Genomic DNA, 17,047 nt, shown 5'->3' with positions numbered 1-17,047 from the left:
GCAAGAGGGTAACTAGAGAGGGGGTATGCCCTCTTAAAGATCCAGGAGGTTGTCTTTGTGTGGAACCCCAAGAGATGGGAGAAATACTAACAAATATTTCATGCTGGTTTTTACTGTGGAGAAAAAGTCTAGATAATGCACAAAAATAAACTGATATTTTAGAAACAATTCACATTACAGAAGTAGTAAGTCAGGATGTCTTAGAAGATAGAAAAAGGTGGATGAGCCTGTAGGACCTAGTCTAATGTATCCCAGAGTGTTGAGGGAAGTAAAGGAGGAAATTGCAAGACCCCTCGCAGAAATTTTTGCTTCATCTACAACGACTGGTGAGGTGCCGAATACTGGAGGGTGGTTAATGTTGTACCTTTGTTTAAGAAAGTAAGAAAGATGATACTGGGGAACTACAGACCTACGAGGGCGATAATCGGTTGTAGGTCAACTGTTGGAGGCGATTGTAAAAGACAGGATTCACGGACATTGAGGGGTGCAAAAATTGATTAGGGATAGTCACCATAGTTTTCTGCAAGGAAAGCAGTGTATCAAATTTGGTTCAGTTTTGTGAGGAAGTTACCAAAAATATTGATGAGGGCACAGCAGTAGACATTAAAATCCAAATAAACAGAGCCTTGGACAAGATTCTGCATTGTAGACTAATCAGTAAAATGAGGTCATGCAGAACCCAGGGTGAGCTTGCCAATTGGACACAACTGGCATAGTGACAGGAGTCACAGTGGTGGAGGAAGGCTGCTTTTCAGACTAGGGTCTGAATTAGGGTGTACGTTTTTAAAAGGTGAAGAGAACTGGTTAAAGACAGGAGAGGCAGTTTTCTTTTTCAAAAAAAGGGGTGGAATGAACTTCCTGAAGAAATGGTGTTTGTGGGTACAATTACAACGTTGAAAAGACATTTGGATGAGTACAAAGTACATGAATAGGAAAGTTTTGGAGGGATATGGGCCAGGAGCAGGCAGGTTTTACTTTGGGATTAAGGTTGGCATGGTCTGTTTCCATGCTGTATGTCTCTGACTCCAAGTCCTTTCAGAAGTTTGAGGCATGGGCAGAATGGTGGCTCAGTGGTTAGCATTGCTGCCTCAGCGCCAGGGATCCGGGTGCGATTTGTCTGGTTCCTCCCACAGTACAAAAAAAAATGTGCAGGCTAGGTGGATTGGTGGTGCTAAATTTCCCATAGCATTCAGGGGTGTGTAGAATAGGTGGGTTGTAGGGGGATGGGTCTGGGTGGGATGCTCGGAGAGTCAGTGTGGACTTGTTGGGCTAAAGGGCCTGTTTCCACGCTGTGAGCATTCTATGTTGGACTCTAAGCTGACGTTATGAGCAATCTCAGAGGTATAATGTTAAATGGAATCCAGCATAGTGAAAGCTTTGGAGTTTGCAGATGACACGAAGATTGGTGGAGTAGCAGACAGTGAAGGGGACTGTCAGAGATTACAGCAGAATATAGATAGATTGGAGAGTTGGGCAGATAAACGGCAGATGGAGTTCAAGCCAGGAAAATGTGAGGTGATGCATTTTGGAAGATCTAATTCAAGGGCGAACTATATAGTAAATGGAAAAGTCCTGGGGAAATTTGATGTACAGAAAGATCTGGGTGTCCGGGTCCATTGTTCCCTGAAGGTGGCAACGCAGGTCTAGAGGGTCGTCAAGGCAGCATATGGCATGCTTTCCTTCATTGGACGGGATAGTGAATACAACAGTTGGCAGGTCATGTTACAGTTGTATAAGACTTTGGCTCGGCCATATTTAGAGTACTGTGTACAGTTCTGGTCGCCACATTACCAAAAGGATGTGGATGCTTTGGAGAGGGTGCAGAGGATGTTCATTAGGATGTTGCCTGGTATAGAGGGCACTAGCTATGAAGAAAGGTTGAGTGGATTAGGATTATTTTCATTAGAAAGACGGAGATTGTGATCTACAAAATCATGAGGGGTACAGACGAGGTGGATAGCAAGAAACTTTTACCTATCCACACCACTCTTTCCCCTCCCCCCCCCCCAGAGTGGGGGACTCAATTACTAGGGGTCATGAGTTCAAAGTGAGAGGAGGAAAGTTTATGGGAAATATGCATGGAACGCATTGCTTGCGGAGGTGGTAGACACAGACATGGTAGTGTCTTTTATGATGTATCTGGACACGTACACAGATGGGCAAGGAGCAAAGGGAAACAGACACTTAGAAAACTGATGACAGGTTTAGACACAGGATCTCGATCAGCACAGTCTTGGAGGGCCAAAGGGCTTGTTCTTCTGCTATAATCTTTGAGATGTATTTTAGAATGGAAGATGAGACAGGTTCCATATAGTAACTTTGAGAAGGAGTTTGTCGTTCAAGGGTAAGGCCGAGGGGGTGTGTGCGTGCGTGGGGGGTGGGGGGGGGGGGGGGGGGGTGGGGGGCTAGAGAGAGAAGTCCCTTTCATAACTGCCTGTTTCGAATTGCTAGCTCTGTTTATAAAACTTGCACACCTTCACACCCACCAAGCAACATTACAATAGAGACTAATTATTATGTTTTAAAACAGGAAACTGTAGAATAAGAAGAAAGTCAAGTTTATAACTGATTACATTTGTTTCATGTTCAGAAGAAAAAAGTCAATATTTGTTTTATGCTGTGACTCTTAAAATACACTGAATTCTGTCAATAGTTCAAGAAGAAAACTCCAATTTTAGGAACAGCCTATTTAGAATGGTCAATTAGTACTAGTTGTTGAAAAATAAAGGTGATGACAGATGAGTTGAACAGGTATTTTGGATTAGCCTTCATTATAGAGATGACAAATAACATCTCTGAAATACATATAAATCAGGGAATGGGAGAGGGAGGACCTCAGGAAAATTGCAAACACAAGAAAATGGTACGAAACGAATTGCTAGAGTTACAGATCAACAAGTTCTAAGATCCTAAAAATTCAACATAGCATCCTAAAAGTGGCTGGTGAGAGTAACATAGCAGCATGGAATAGAAATCTGATTAACCAACAAGAAATGAGATGGCATAAATGTTTTTCTGGTGATCAAGAGATTGAAGAGTGCTGTGCCACAGGAATCAATGCCGGGGCCTTAACTGTTCTAACAATATTTGGAACAAGAGATGTAAAGTATGATTTGCTAAATTTTCTAATGACAAATACAAGTAGGGAAGTAAGTTGTGAGGAGGGCATAAGGCATAAGAAGGGAATAATTTATAGCTTTTTTTTGGCTATGCCTGCCTAAAGCATAGATGTTAGTTGGTAGCACTACACGAATTCAGGAAAAACACTTCAACCAATTAAGCGCTTTGAAAAGTGAAAGATTACTTACATGAACAAGATAACAAAGAAGAAAGCCTAACTCCCACAAGTTTCTCTTGTTACAAATTTGATTTACCTGTATTATCAGGCATGGAGGCTTGGTCTGTATTGCGTTCCTTCTTGAAAACTATGTTGCCAAATTGAAGTACTGCAGAAACAACCTTCAGCATGGCTGGAAAGAAAAGCAAAAATTCAATGCATAACTGAAATCAACATTCGTACTAATAAGAAATGAGTCAGTATACTTTGAGTTAATACATCATCACCACCTTACTGACAAAACTTTGCAGAGTATGTAAAATCTAATAATTTAAGTGTCTCCACCTCAGATTGGAAAAACAACATTGGGTAAAACACAGCAGGTTGCATGTCTTCAGTCTGGGAATGTCAGGAAGGGATTTAGAAAAAAAGACTAATGATAAAAAGATGTAACAAACAAAATAGTTTATTCTTCTTTGCTAACAGGTAGTCACCAATGATGATAATCAACATGCAATTATCCAAAGATTATAGATGAAGCACAACAGACAAGACTAAAATTTAAGTGGAATGCGAATTTGTGCATTACGTTGTCAAGAGTCAACAGCAACAGGTGGAGTTGATTGGCCTGGCTGAACTTTCAATAAGCTAGAATAAGAAAATTAAATAAAATGTAGATGTCTATGGTCAGAGTTATGGTATGTACATTGACTGTGGTAATACTGAAGTTGGACCTAACGATAGAATGTTCTCTTTTGGACCCTTATTCCAGGAGAAATTTGAATATTCACTGGACACGAAATGTTAACTTTGTTGTTTCCTTCACAGATGCTGCCAAACCTGCTGAGCGTCTCCAGCAACTTTGTTTTTGTTACTCTCCTAGGCTAACCGTTATCCACTCCTTTGCACGTTTAACTGTTCTTCTCTCTTTGGGCTCTATTTCCACATATTGTCTACTCCTTAGCCCCTCGGGCCAACTTATCTTCTGCTTAGAAGCCAACATTTTCCTAGCCATCAGTTTTGAAGAAGGGTCACTGGACCCAAATGTTAACTCTGATTTCTCTCCAAAGATGCTGCCAGACCATAATTTCTGTTTGATTTCTAGCATCTGCAATTCTTCCAGTTCTTATTGAGAAGCTGAAAAATTTGAGCTAACTATATGATCCAACTGCTTTCCCCTCAACAAAAACAATACAGAACAATGAAAAAATGACTGTTAGATTTATTAATTGACAAAGAATACTTCCAATGAAAGATAAACTCCTATTTACCCTCAAGGCATAACACCTCATCTACAGCATCCAGGGACAGATAGTACGTATTGGCCTTGCTTTGCTGCTCACTTCCTGAAAATCTGATTTAGAAACAACTGCACTTCTATTCAACTATGACACAATTTTTTTAAAACCACAGCCAAACAAATGTTTAAAACCTTATTGTATAGATCTGTAGGTCTAACCACTTCAACAATGGTGCAAATTTCTTTGCTTCATAATCACTATTGCTTAATTTGGTTTCTCTCCACACCTCCCCTATCTTAGAGTTCTCTTTCTATAGCGGGTGTTTTGGAAGGTTTAGGAAAGTAAAAATTTAAAGTCTGAAATAGAGTAAAGAATCTATGCTGACATCAGTAATAAGTAATATTTAAAATTCAACATATATCCAGTAGAAACCCTGAACTGTTTTCTGACAGAAAGCTATTCTTTTTCCCCCAATATTCTTTAATAGCTATTACTGGCTCGGCTTTTGAATTATCAGAACTGGAGGCATTTCCTTCTAAGTAAAATAATCAAAGGAAATTTTTAAAATTACTTATCACAGAAACCTCTGTGAAAGAGATGCAAACTATAGTTCAACTGATCCTTCTAATGTGAACTGAACTGCATGCATTCAGAACTTAGCTCAACACTAGTAAGTTAAGAAACTGGGAAGAAGGATACATAATTCTTTAAATGGATTAAAAGGGCCCTCTCAAATTCAGTACGAACATCAAGTACAACACATACATGCATTACTCCACAATTAATTGCTATTCAAAGCATACCAATTAGTTCATCATCGGAAATTCCCATGATTCGGAATGCCTCCATCGTTTCCTGAAACAAATCCTTGTCTTGTTGTCCAGGAATGGTGATGTGTCCATTAGAGAGAAATCTGTAGTTGTTGTAACCCTCTAGTAACAGATCAGCTGCAATCAGGAGATTTCATTAATTAGTATTAGAAGGAAAAGAGGAACTTGCATACGTATAGAATCATTTGATTTCAGGGCATCCAATAATGTTTTACAGTCAATGAAGTGCTGAGATGTAGTCAGTACTCCGGACATAGTGAAATCATCCTTATGAAGGCTAAAAACCTTTAGGGAACTCAAAACAAACTGGTCAACTTTGCAAACACCAAATTAACCAACTATAACAATTTAAGATAGCAAATCAACAATTTCAAATTAAAGAAAAAAATACATAAGACAATGAATTAAATTTACTGCAGGCAGGAAAAAGACAGGAAGTCAGACAGCATCCAAAGAGCAGGAAAGTCAATGTTTTGGGCCAAAACATGGACCTTCCTGCTAGGCTGATGCTATCTGACCGGCTGCGCTTTACTGGCTCCACACTTGTTGACTCTAGCTTCCAACATCAGCAGTCCTTACTGTCTCCAAGTTCATGAAGGCAGGTTTTTTTTGAACAGATGTGAAGCGTGGGTCAAGGACTTGAGAATTGCAGATGCTGAACTCATACAAAAAGAGATTAAAGGATAAACTTAGCATCTACAGTCAGTTCAACTATAGTGGCAGAAATGCTTTCAGAAATATCACTGATAAAGCAACTGAAGGGCACTGCACTGTACAAAGGCCCTGACAATTTGCCAGCAAAGCAGTGAAAATCTGTGCTCCAGAACTAGGAACAATCCCAGACAAACCACTTATGTATGAATTTATCAAGCAAAGCAGAAAGTGTCCAGCTATATCTTGTCTACAAAAAGCAGCAAATATCCGATATTGGTCGAACACCACCTTATCAATCTACTCTTGGTCAAAGTGATGGAAGGGTTTCAAGCACTATAAAGGTGCACTTTGTCAACATTTTTTTTTAAAACTGACACTCAGTTTGGGTTCTGCCAGCAGCGCTCCCTTTAATTTTTTCTACAGGCAGCACGGGCCTGCAAGGCCTATGTGCAGCAGAGATTTCCACAACAAAAAACTGTTGCTATGATCAGTACATTAACATGTATCATTGTATATAGAACATCAGAGCAGCTGCTGCACACGCAAGTTATAGGGTTCAACAACTGTTTGTAAGCCAGGCCACAACCACCAAATTTCCAATCTGATTTGGAACTATCATTCCGTCACTGTTGCCAGATCAACATCCTGGAATTCCCTTCCTATTAGCACTGTGGGTGTATCTGCTTCCATAAACAGCTGTCCAAGAAGTTGATTCACGACCACCTTCCTGGGTTAGGGACTGGCAATAAATACTGGTCAAGCTAGAGAGACACCTGGCCAGTGAGCAAATAAAAGTGGCAATTCAGGACATAATTAACATTTGCTTGGACAAATGTGAATTAACTACGGAAAGCCAGTACAGATTTGCTGAAGCCAAAGCATGTATGTGATGAGAGAAACGGACCACTAATGGCAGTAATGCTGCTGATGTGGAGTAGATGGACTTTCAAATCATATTTGAAAAACTGACAAGTAACAGGCTCAATGAAAATTTGAGGGCTGTACAATAAAAAGGAGTGGCCGCAGGACACAAAGTTAGTTAACTGATAGGATCTATAGTGGTGAACAGATATTTATTGGTCTGGATGATGATACGTAGTGGGATCCCATATGGGTCAGTATTAAGGACCCTACATTTTCTTAGCTACATTAGCTATACAAATTTGGGTACACAGAAGAGTTTTAAAACCTACTGACAAAAAAAACCTTGTGAACAGCGAAGAGGACACTAACATGTTGATGGTGTGGGTGGACAGTTGGCAGATGAGATCTAATGCAGAGATGTGTAAAGTGATGCGTTTTGGAAGGGAGAGAAAAGAGGCAATACATAAAAGATACAACTCTAAAGGGAGTGAGTGAGTGTAAGGAACCAAGCAGTTAAGATGTACAGTATCATGGACTTAATAAATAGACAGAGAGAGAGTGTAAAAGCAGGGAGATATCCCAGAATCTTTATAAAATAATGGTTTGGCCTTAACTGGAGTATCATGAACAAGTCTGGGCATTATACTTTAGAAAGGGTATAATGACATGAGAGAGGATGTGGAAAAGATTGCCTAGAATGGCTAAGGGACCTCAGTTACAAGAATAAATTGGAGAAGACTAGGTTACAGGAGAAGTGATGACAAAAATAGAAAGATCTGGATCAGTAAATAGCAGACCTTGTCTCCGTTGACGCAAGGGCTGAAAACCAGCTGGTGGTGATTTAAGATGAAAGGCAAAAGGACTTAACTTGCAGTGAGAAGATTACTTTTATCTAATGGAGGGGTTAGGATCCAGAATGCACTACCTGCAAATTCGTGTGATATTACCATCAATCATGGTCTTCAAAAGTGAATTGGATAATTATCTGGATAGAAAAGATTTATAGCATTAGAGAAAAATGTGGCTGATCTGTTCTCACAGATAGCTGGCACATACAAGAAATGTCAATGGACTTCCTCTTTTACTACAACCATTCTATGGCTCTACAGAAACTGCATAATGCAGTGGTGGGAGACTGCAACATCACACGTAAAGGAAATGCCAAGGAGAGATCTTGAGCATACAGCTATAGAAAACAATACTGAAGGAAATCGGTTTGGGTGAGCAAAAGGTTATGTGTGGTATCTGGCATCTGGAAATACTTAATTACAAAACCAAGAAATCAATTTTAGATAAAGATAATAAACATAAAAACCATGAAATCTAGAAATATTTTGGCCTTATGATGCAAGCACTTTCAAATGATTTAGGCACTGTATTCCCATCTGTTGGATATTATTCATTATGCATGCTTACTCTTCAAGTGTTCTCCAGCACCAGAAAGTAGGTAGTAAAAAATATGGAAGGTGCGTTCATCTTTGGCTTGGCGTATGGCACGAGATTTTTCCAACAGATCTGGAAGATGGTGGTTAAAGAGACTACTAATGATGTGAACAGCAATATCAGATTACAACTGCTCACAGGATGGATAAAAGCTAGATGGATATAAGCAACAGTTAATTACTTGCTGTATCTTTTCCAGATAATCAAGGTTTAAAATAAGGTGAGCAACTTGTTCTCCAAAACCTGCAGAAATATAATGCAGACTGAGGAAAAAAAAAAATGAGGAGTGTCACTTGGCCACATCATAGTTACATATATATTATATAGTTAAATTCTCAAGGCTGATCAAAGGCAACTTTATCATTATTTCCTATTTCAAGGCTTTTCGGAAGTATTTTAGTTTATTTCAAAGACTTCAAACTATTTTGTATTTATCACTTTCAGTCCACAAGTGCCTGTTTCTCATCATACAAAAAGTAACGAAGCTTGGAACAAAAAAAATCCATCAACTTCATAGACCTGTTTCATGAATTGACCTCACCCTTATTCTATTCTTCAATTTTGCCTAATTTAAATCTTCTGTAACTACTTAACTGTTTTCCTGGAGCAATTAACCAACACACTCCTTTTGTCACAGCAATTAGGTGCAATCCCAATTAATTTCCTTCTTTTGTGTTTCAATTTCCATTCCTATTAACTCAGTTAGACCTTACACCACATAAATCTTTCTCCATTACTAGTAAATATTAGTCTTCCTCAAACTCGCCTCAGTTTCTCTAAATCTTAATGTTAAATTCTTACCAATTCTTGGTGTACTTTTCACACCAATGTCAATGTGTTTTCTCCAAACATAGTAAATTATAATAGGGCAAGCTAATTTAATTTTGAAGAGATGATGCTTCACCATTAACCTTGTTTTTCTTAAATCTTTGAGATACCTAGTAGCCAGCTCAAAAATGCTCTAAGAACAGGAGATTCTGCATCAACATTTCAAAATATCGGTTCTTTCTATAATTGATCAGGGACAGAATGAAACTTCATATCCTAGTCAAGACAGCCATGTCGAACTTCAAAATTGTTTTACTGAATTTCACCCACTGTTAAAAATATAGGACAATGTATCAATATTGTTCACACTTGACTTCAAGTAAACGTACTGAGGCAAGCCTACGATGTGAATCCCTTTGTGGCTTTTCATGGCTGTAAAAGGATACAAGTTTCAATATTGGCTCCGACAATGTAGCCATTCACATCAAAGTTAATTCGAATAAATTTACCCTGTATGTTAAAAACAGAGGTACAAGTTAAATGCTTGGAAGATCATAAGAAAACAGACATATCAATAAGATTTCTCTTGCTCCACCCTTCAAGATTTAAGTGAGGAAACGTGCCTGTTGTTTCGATTCAATTTTCACTGATGCATTTTCTTAAAACACATTTGTAGGAAAATATACCTTGGGACCCAAAGAGGTAGTACAAAGCAACCAGTCATAAAAATCAGTCATTAGAGAGTTGCATTGTGCTAATATCAGAGACTAGTAGCCCAAAATCCCCAGGCTAATGCTCTGGGGAGACCAGCTCTAATCCAAATATGGCAGCTGGCATTTAAATTTAATTAACAATCTGGTACAGAAAGCTAGTTTCAGAACTACAAATTACATCAATTAGAAATTCATCTGGCTCACTAAAATCCTCTAGGCAAGGAAAACAGATATACCTGGCTGGTTAGGTCTACACATGGCTCCAGACACACAGGTGGATGAATCCTAACTGTCCTCACAGTTCAAGGGCAATTATGGATAGACAGCAAATTCTGGCCTCTATTGACCATCAACATCCATATCCCAAGGAAGAATAATAGAGTTCCATGGGCATACTGAAGTTCGCTAGTTATAAAAGACATTGTAATTTTGTTTTAAACTCACAAATCTGGAAGAGTTGTCATTTTTCACAGTTTTTGCATTGCCAAAAGCTTCAAGGATAGGATTGGCTTGGAGCAGTTGCCTCTCAAGCTCTCCCTGTAATCATAACAGGACTGAGATTAGTTAATGGAAAATCTGCTTTGCAAGTAAAACTTGTTAGAGATTTGTGAAGATTTTGAAGTACTGTTTACAGATCTGCAAAAGACTTTGATGCAAAATGAAAAACTTTAGAAGTAACAGCTGACTGCAATGAGGGTATAAATACATGTTTTTGGTCACCCTGAAATGGAACGCAAACAGATTTATCTAGTAAACAAGAGTATTTTCCCAGACAGACCATCTGGTAAAAGTTAAAATTTGTTATTCCTAAACAAAACCAATTGCAGGTTCTGCAAGCATCATTTAATTTGAAAACAAGCCAATAATTCCAGCTTGGCACTTCCAGTATTAGGAAAGAATACTGAAGACCAAATAAAGACATCTAGATGGTCACAAATGGACATTAGCAAATTTCCTGTTACAAAAAAAATTCTTAAAGAGCAGCTCTTCTCTCCCAACAAATTGTTCTGCCAAAGTCCAAGATAAAAACAGGATACTACTACTCGATTTTTTTTTTTGGGGGGGGGGGGGGGGGAGAGGAGAAGAGGAGAGACTTGGTCGACATCAAAAAAGTTGCATTGTTTAATGAGTTCAAATTTTAGTCCCTCATGACAAATCTATGCCATTACTTCTAATCAAGATACTTGTAACATCAATGTCTAAAGAAATATGTACATTTACTTGAAAGACCTACAGGACTTACACTCACTATTATCCCTTTGGCAACTCATGCACACATATGCCAATTACAAATTTTTAAGTCACCACTGGAAACAATACACCCAACACAAGACTCCAATAGCACATTCAGACACTACACATTCACGAGGACCACTATTTGTTCTTCAGGCACATCAAGTGCTATCTGGAACCAAATAACAAATCAACTGAGATTTTTGCAACTGGTCAAGATATTGGTACACATTTAATTTGACTCCAGAGAATTAGTTCTCAATTATCCAGCAGAAAAACTCAGGTGCATCCAGCTTAGACTTGACAAAATGTGATGCACAGACGGTCGTAGGCTCCCACTTAAGATGAGGAAAAGATGGTGGTACACATTAAAAACTTCGACAAGTGGGATACAAATTATACAACTTGCTTGATAGATATTAAAAGACTGCCCTGATCCACGTCAAGATAAATCCCATGAAAAGTCTTGGCAGTCTCTTCATAACATGGTAGCATCAGAAATCAGATCCTTGTCTTCACTTGACTTCCCTAAGCACAGCATTACATGCCATTGAAGTGGGTAAATGGAAGATTGCAAAATGACTTGCGTTTTCAACATAGGTTACCATAGTAAGAAACAAACATAGCCCTTTAATTTAAACCATGCCATTCTTAACACTATTTTTGAAATATGCATCGAAGAACACACTGACTAATGATCAATTTCAGCATTTATAACTGTTAGAATAGGTCAGTAGCTTTCACTAGCATTAGTGCTAAGTTAGGCAAGTGAGAAGCAAGGCATGGAAATTGTTCAGTCTATACAGAGCTGCAAACTAATCTTGATATAATTTGGATGTTTAAAGTGGAATAAGTTTAGACTTATGAAATTTGGGCAGCTGAATGTACATAATGCCATAAAATTTGCAAACAGCACGTACAAGGGCTCAAATCTAACTGTTTTACACACACCATCTCAAGTTGCCAAATGTGTCAGTTGAGGCATCTGTAGATCTCTACAGCTCTACAATGCAAAAAGTGAAATTTGAGTTTTACAGAGGTGTACATGTGACTAATAAAATTTTATACCCTTGTTACTAGATACTGTATTTGGAAGAGTCAGTCAATGCACATATTAAATGTAGCGAGATTGGTGACCACGACATGGAAACAGCCAGATACAGGGCACTCAAATTTTAGTTAATATTTAAATTCTGAACAATTTTCATTTCTTTGGAGGAGCAGACTTAAAGACTAAAAAAGAGCTACAGTTAAGGAAACTTCTAAAGTCGGCAAAAACAGCTGTGGGAACCAGTGAAACGTCTGGCGGAAAAAGCATGATGCTTGTACATTGTGTTTTGTACTGCTGATGAATAGATAAATCATAAAGTAAATGAGGGAAACGTAAAATGACTTCAATTACAAAATTGAAGAGTGGAATTTACATTGTGGGGAAAATGGCTAATCTCTGGACAGATATTTTGATTTCCTCTCACTATCACAATGTGATTGTACCACCCATATTTGCAAACGGTCTGGTGACAATTGTGCCAAGAGGGATGGATCATGGTGGTTTTGGAAACTTACTTGAATTCATTTTCTTCTGATGGTGCCAGATGGCACCCAGTTTCTGTATTGGAAGAGGTACTCTCAGGAAAGGAAGCATTCCATTTGAGTTAAATGTTCTGTTACAAACAATCATTACCAACTCTTTCTAAAAAAAACCAGGATACACTTGCATCACCTTTACACCCAAAGCATGCAACATAAATATACAGATCCGAACCTGCTCCCCAAAACCAAAATGGCCAAGCTTCTGAGAATTCATTTCTTACACTAACTTCTGGAGCCAATCATTGTGCCAATGCTAGTTCTATCAGAAACTAGTAGGATTTAAAATTGGACTAACACAAAATGTTGTAAAGAGTCATTTTCAGCTCAATCAAAAATGACTACTACTAATTCAACGGCAATTTTAAGGACCGTCACAAAATTTGACCAGCATGAAATAATTGCACTAACATCAATTACTACTTTGGTTTCACTAATTCAACGCAGTTATATATCCAGGAACACAGATTAATTTCTGAAAATTGATTTTTGGAAACAATCAAAAGTTTCTCCACTTCCCAAACAGATGTCGGATCTGTATACAAGACGTAAAAAGTGCAGAATATGCAAATCAAATTATAATAACCCACTCACGTATGCTAACACCGTAGACTGCTGCAAATGTTGAAGGGGGAAAGTGTTATCAATGGCATGCAAAAATCGTAAGAATTCTTCAAGCATTTACTTTGTTAAAGGGACTTAACAGCCTGAAAGGCAGTATGAAACGTTAAGCTACAATACGTTCAAAATTACAATTTTCATAGAATAAATTTTAAACAAGCAGGACATCTAAATCATTTTACAGATAGATCATGACATTTAATGTTGTTAATTCCAAGTTAATTTCACAGAGATTAAACAGCTTTGTTATAAATAATGATCAGTGCCTGACATTTGTGAACACATTGAACAGAGACAAAAGACACTTACCTGTTCCTTTCTAGATTTGTGTGATGACGCAACATGAGCTAAGTACTGAATCACTTTCTTGGTGTTTTCTGTCTTACCAGCACCTGACTCTCCACTGTAAGTAAATATATTTGTATTAACACTTCCATAGTGCTTCATTGAGCGAATATACACCATGGTTAAAGCTTGGAATGAATTAATACGGCTAGGTTAACCATAATGCAGACTATTCCCTTAATGAAAGTCTGATTAATAAGGCCACCAATTACATTGAGAAATACTAAACAATCCAAAAGATGCAAACATTTCATAGAAACCAAAAGAACTGCAGATACTGTAAATCAGGAACAAAAACAGATGTTGCTGGAAAAGCTCAGTGGGTCTGGCAGCATCTGTGAAGGAAACAAAAAGTTGCCATTTCGGGTCCAGGTTCTGGGTGTCACCGGACCCGAAGCGTTTCATAGAACCTGAACAGGAACAATTAAGAAACATTTTCTCTATGAGTCTGACATGTCTACAAATACACTGAAAATAAACTGAACTAGAATGACACATGGAAAATAACTACTTGGTCAAGTTAACAGATCATTTTTAGATTTATTAGTAAACCACATTTAATATTAGGCTTAGTGAAGAGGGTTGTGGGGCACAATAGCAGCATCCCTTCCTGCACCAGATGCATGTCATAACTTGTCCAAACAGGTCAATTAAAAATAAATTTAGATGAAATGATCATAACAGAATAAGTTAAATGTTGAGCTCAAAAACAAGAAGTGCTAGTTAACTAAGGTTCTCGATTTGACTTCTTCTAAAATCAACTTCAATGAGATGATATAAGAGTGCTCACATTATTCTTTAATATGTAGGAGGAGTCTGTTTCACCATTCAACAAGATTACCGTTGATCTGATAATCCTCAACTCCACCATCTGGCTTGTCCACATACCCTGGAATTCCTGACTGATTAGAAATTGATCTATCGCAGTCTGGAATATACTCAACAACCCACTGTGGTAAATAATTCCCCAGATTGCCCACATTGAAAAAATCTTCCTTATTTCAGCAAAATGGGCAATTCCTCACTTACATTAATGTTCTTTGTTCACAGACTCTCCTACAAGGGGAAACAATGGCTCAGCATCTACTTTGTCTTACCTTCTTAGAATCTTAGCTGGTTCACTAAGACTCTTCTCGTTCTTCTGAACTCCAATATGTATGAGTACAAGTCCAACCTACTGAACTTTTTCCCTAAGAAAATCCCTCCACACTCAGGATCAACATAGTCAACCATTTCTGGACTGCCTCCAATGCCAATATACAGTTCCTTAGATAGGGGGACTTGACCTGTTCAGTATTCCAGCTGTGGTCTGACTAGTGCCTTCTGCAGTTTTATCAATATCTTTTTATTTGCTCCATTCCCTCCAAAATAAAGGCCAACATTCCATTTGCTTTCACTATTACCCACTAAACACAGCTGATTATGAGAGATTTACATATTAGGACCCTGAAATCAGTATGTGTAGCAACTATCTGCAGTCTTTCCCTTTTTAAATAATATTCAGGTCTTCTATTCTTCCTGCCAAAGTGCATAATCTCACATTTTCCCACATTATCTTCCAACTACCAAGCTGTTCTTCCCTACTCAACCTGTCTATATCCTTCTGATGCATCCTGTGTCATTTGCCTTACATGTCTTCCCACCTATTTGGTCACACTCAAACTTTGCTATGGTGCATTAACTTCTGCTTAAACAGGTGTCCCCTCAATCTATACTCTCGCACAAAGGGAAAGAACCTCTCAGTATCTGCTCTGCCAAGGCTCCTGACAATCATTTGTTTTGTTCAGATTGTGCTCAATGGAGTTTGGAAGAGTGAGAGGCAAAGTCCAATCTGCTCAACATCCTCTAGAAGAAAAATCACTCCAAGCCAGAATCAACCTACCAAGTCTGAACTGGTCTGCCTTCAAGCCAAGATTTTCTTTCTCCAGATAAGCTCACCAAAAATCCTCAGATACTGAAGCAGTCAACTCCACAAGAAGCAAGACCTGAACAAAACCCTGATGTGGGCTGTCAAGGGGCAAGTAACAATTGTGCCAAACTGACAGGCATCTCCAAGAGATATTGTGACCTTCGCACTTTGACACTGAGGATATGTGCCTTTAACAGGATTTTATTCTGTCCTGTTTCTCTTGAAGGGTGTTGTCAACTTGTTGCTGAAGTGTCTGCTCCATGGAAAACACAGTAAATAGCTTTAGGTTTTTTTTTAAATTAGACAAAAGCAGCACAAATGGGGAGTGAGGCTCAGAGACCCAGGATGTGAGTTTTGCTTTCAGGGCAAGTTAGGATTTTTGGAATTGAAGCCACTAGGTGTGGTTCAGTCTCTGCTACTTCAGAATTCTCTGTTGCTAGATTCAGTCTATTGGTGTTCCTTTCTCCTCGAATGGAGGAGACAGTAAGGGAAATCTGTTTTGCTGAATTTGCCAATGCCAAGGGTGTGTTTATGTGATGCTGCTTTGATAGAACAGTTGTTGAGTAGCATTAAATAATATATTACTTAAAGTAAAGTATTTCAATATGGTTAAAATTGCACTTCTTTTGCTTGCGTTTGTGGTGTGAGAATAAAGTGTTTTATGTAAAGCCTGGTTGAGACCAATCAAATCACATCTGGAACATAGTGCCTCACATTTGCCTCCAAATAATTTAAAAGCTATGCCAGCTCTTTGCATACTTTGAGCAAGTTTGGTCTGGTCCACAACATTCAATGTAATTACCACTGAACCCCTTACTATCAACATCTTCGTACAATTTACTATAGTCTAAAAACTGAACTGGCCAGCCATATAAATACCAAGGATACAAAAGTAGGTTTCAGGCTAGAACTTCTGCGGCAAGTAACTCGCCTTCTGTCACTCCATCCCCATCCACCCCCTACAAAGTTCAAATTAGCAGAGTGATGGAATACTCTCAACTTGCCTTGATGATTGCAACTCCTAAAATACTAAAGCAACATGACAACTCCCAGGACAAAATAGCCCATTTGATTGGCATCCCATCCACTACCCTTAACATTTGCTCACCAACACAGCATAACAATGACGCGTACACCTACAAGATGCACTGCAGGAACACAAAGCTCCTCACACCAGCAACATTCAAATTCACCTTTATCACCTGGAAAGACGATATAGACAAATGTACGGATACATCAACAGTTGAAAGTTCCTATTATCACTGGGCTGTTAACCCAGAGAACCAGGTAACTAGGGCAGACGACAGGATTGGAATTCAGTAAAAGTCTGGAAGTAAGAATCTAACAGTTACCATGAATCCATGGTCTGTCAAAAAAGCCCATCTGGTTCACTAATGTCCTTTAGGGAAGGAAACTGCCAGCCTTACCTGGTTTAGCCTACATGTGACTCCAGATCCAGAATAACATGGGTGCTTCAATTACTTTCTAGGAAGTTAGGGATGGGCAATAAATGCTGACATGGCCAGTGATGCCCTCATCTTTTGCTTGAGTAATTTAAA

At 38.5% G+C, this 17,047-nt stretch overlaps 1 protein-coding gene across 2 annotated transcripts in view; it reads right to left on the bottom strand.

Annotated features, from left to right (window-relative positions):
- Nucleotides 1-17,047, bottom strand: part of LOC125447308 (myosin-9-like) — a 149,237-nt gene that overhangs the window by 86,381 nt on the left and 45,809 nt on the right. The window contains exons 5-11 of one of the 2 annotated variants that reach the window (XM_048521626.1): nucleotides 13,544-13,637; nucleotides 13,208-13,228; nucleotides 10,235-10,327; nucleotides 9,524-9,587; nucleotides 8,283-8,381; nucleotides 5,322-5,465; nucleotides 3,375-3,470 (exon numbers count right to left, since the gene is read on the bottom strand). In XM_048521626.1, the coding sequence (XP_048377583.1) occupies nucleotides 3,375-3,470; nucleotides 5,322-5,465; nucleotides 8,283-8,381; nucleotides 9,524-9,587; nucleotides 10,235-10,327; nucleotides 13,208-13,228; nucleotides 13,544-13,637 (611 nt within the window). The remainder of the gene's footprint in view (nucleotides 1-3,374; nucleotides 3,471-5,321; nucleotides 5,466-8,282; nucleotides 8,382-9,523; nucleotides 9,588-10,234; nucleotides 10,328-13,207; nucleotides 13,229-13,543; nucleotides 13,638-17,047) is intronic. The other variant, XM_048521627.1, reaches the window with a different exon arrangement.

The sequence above is a fragment of the Stegostoma tigrinum genome, chromosome 38, assembly GCF_030684315.1.
Source record: "Stegostoma tigrinum isolate sSteTig4 chromosome 38, sSteTig4.hap1, whole genome shotgun sequence".
NCBI classification, from domain to species: domain Eukaryota; kingdom Metazoa; phylum Chordata; class Chondrichthyes; order Orectolobiformes; family Stegostomatidae; genus Stegostoma; species Stegostoma tigrinum.
The sequence above is the reverse complement of the archived record's forward strand: the minus strand, read 5'-3'. Positions and strand labels throughout refer to the sequence as shown.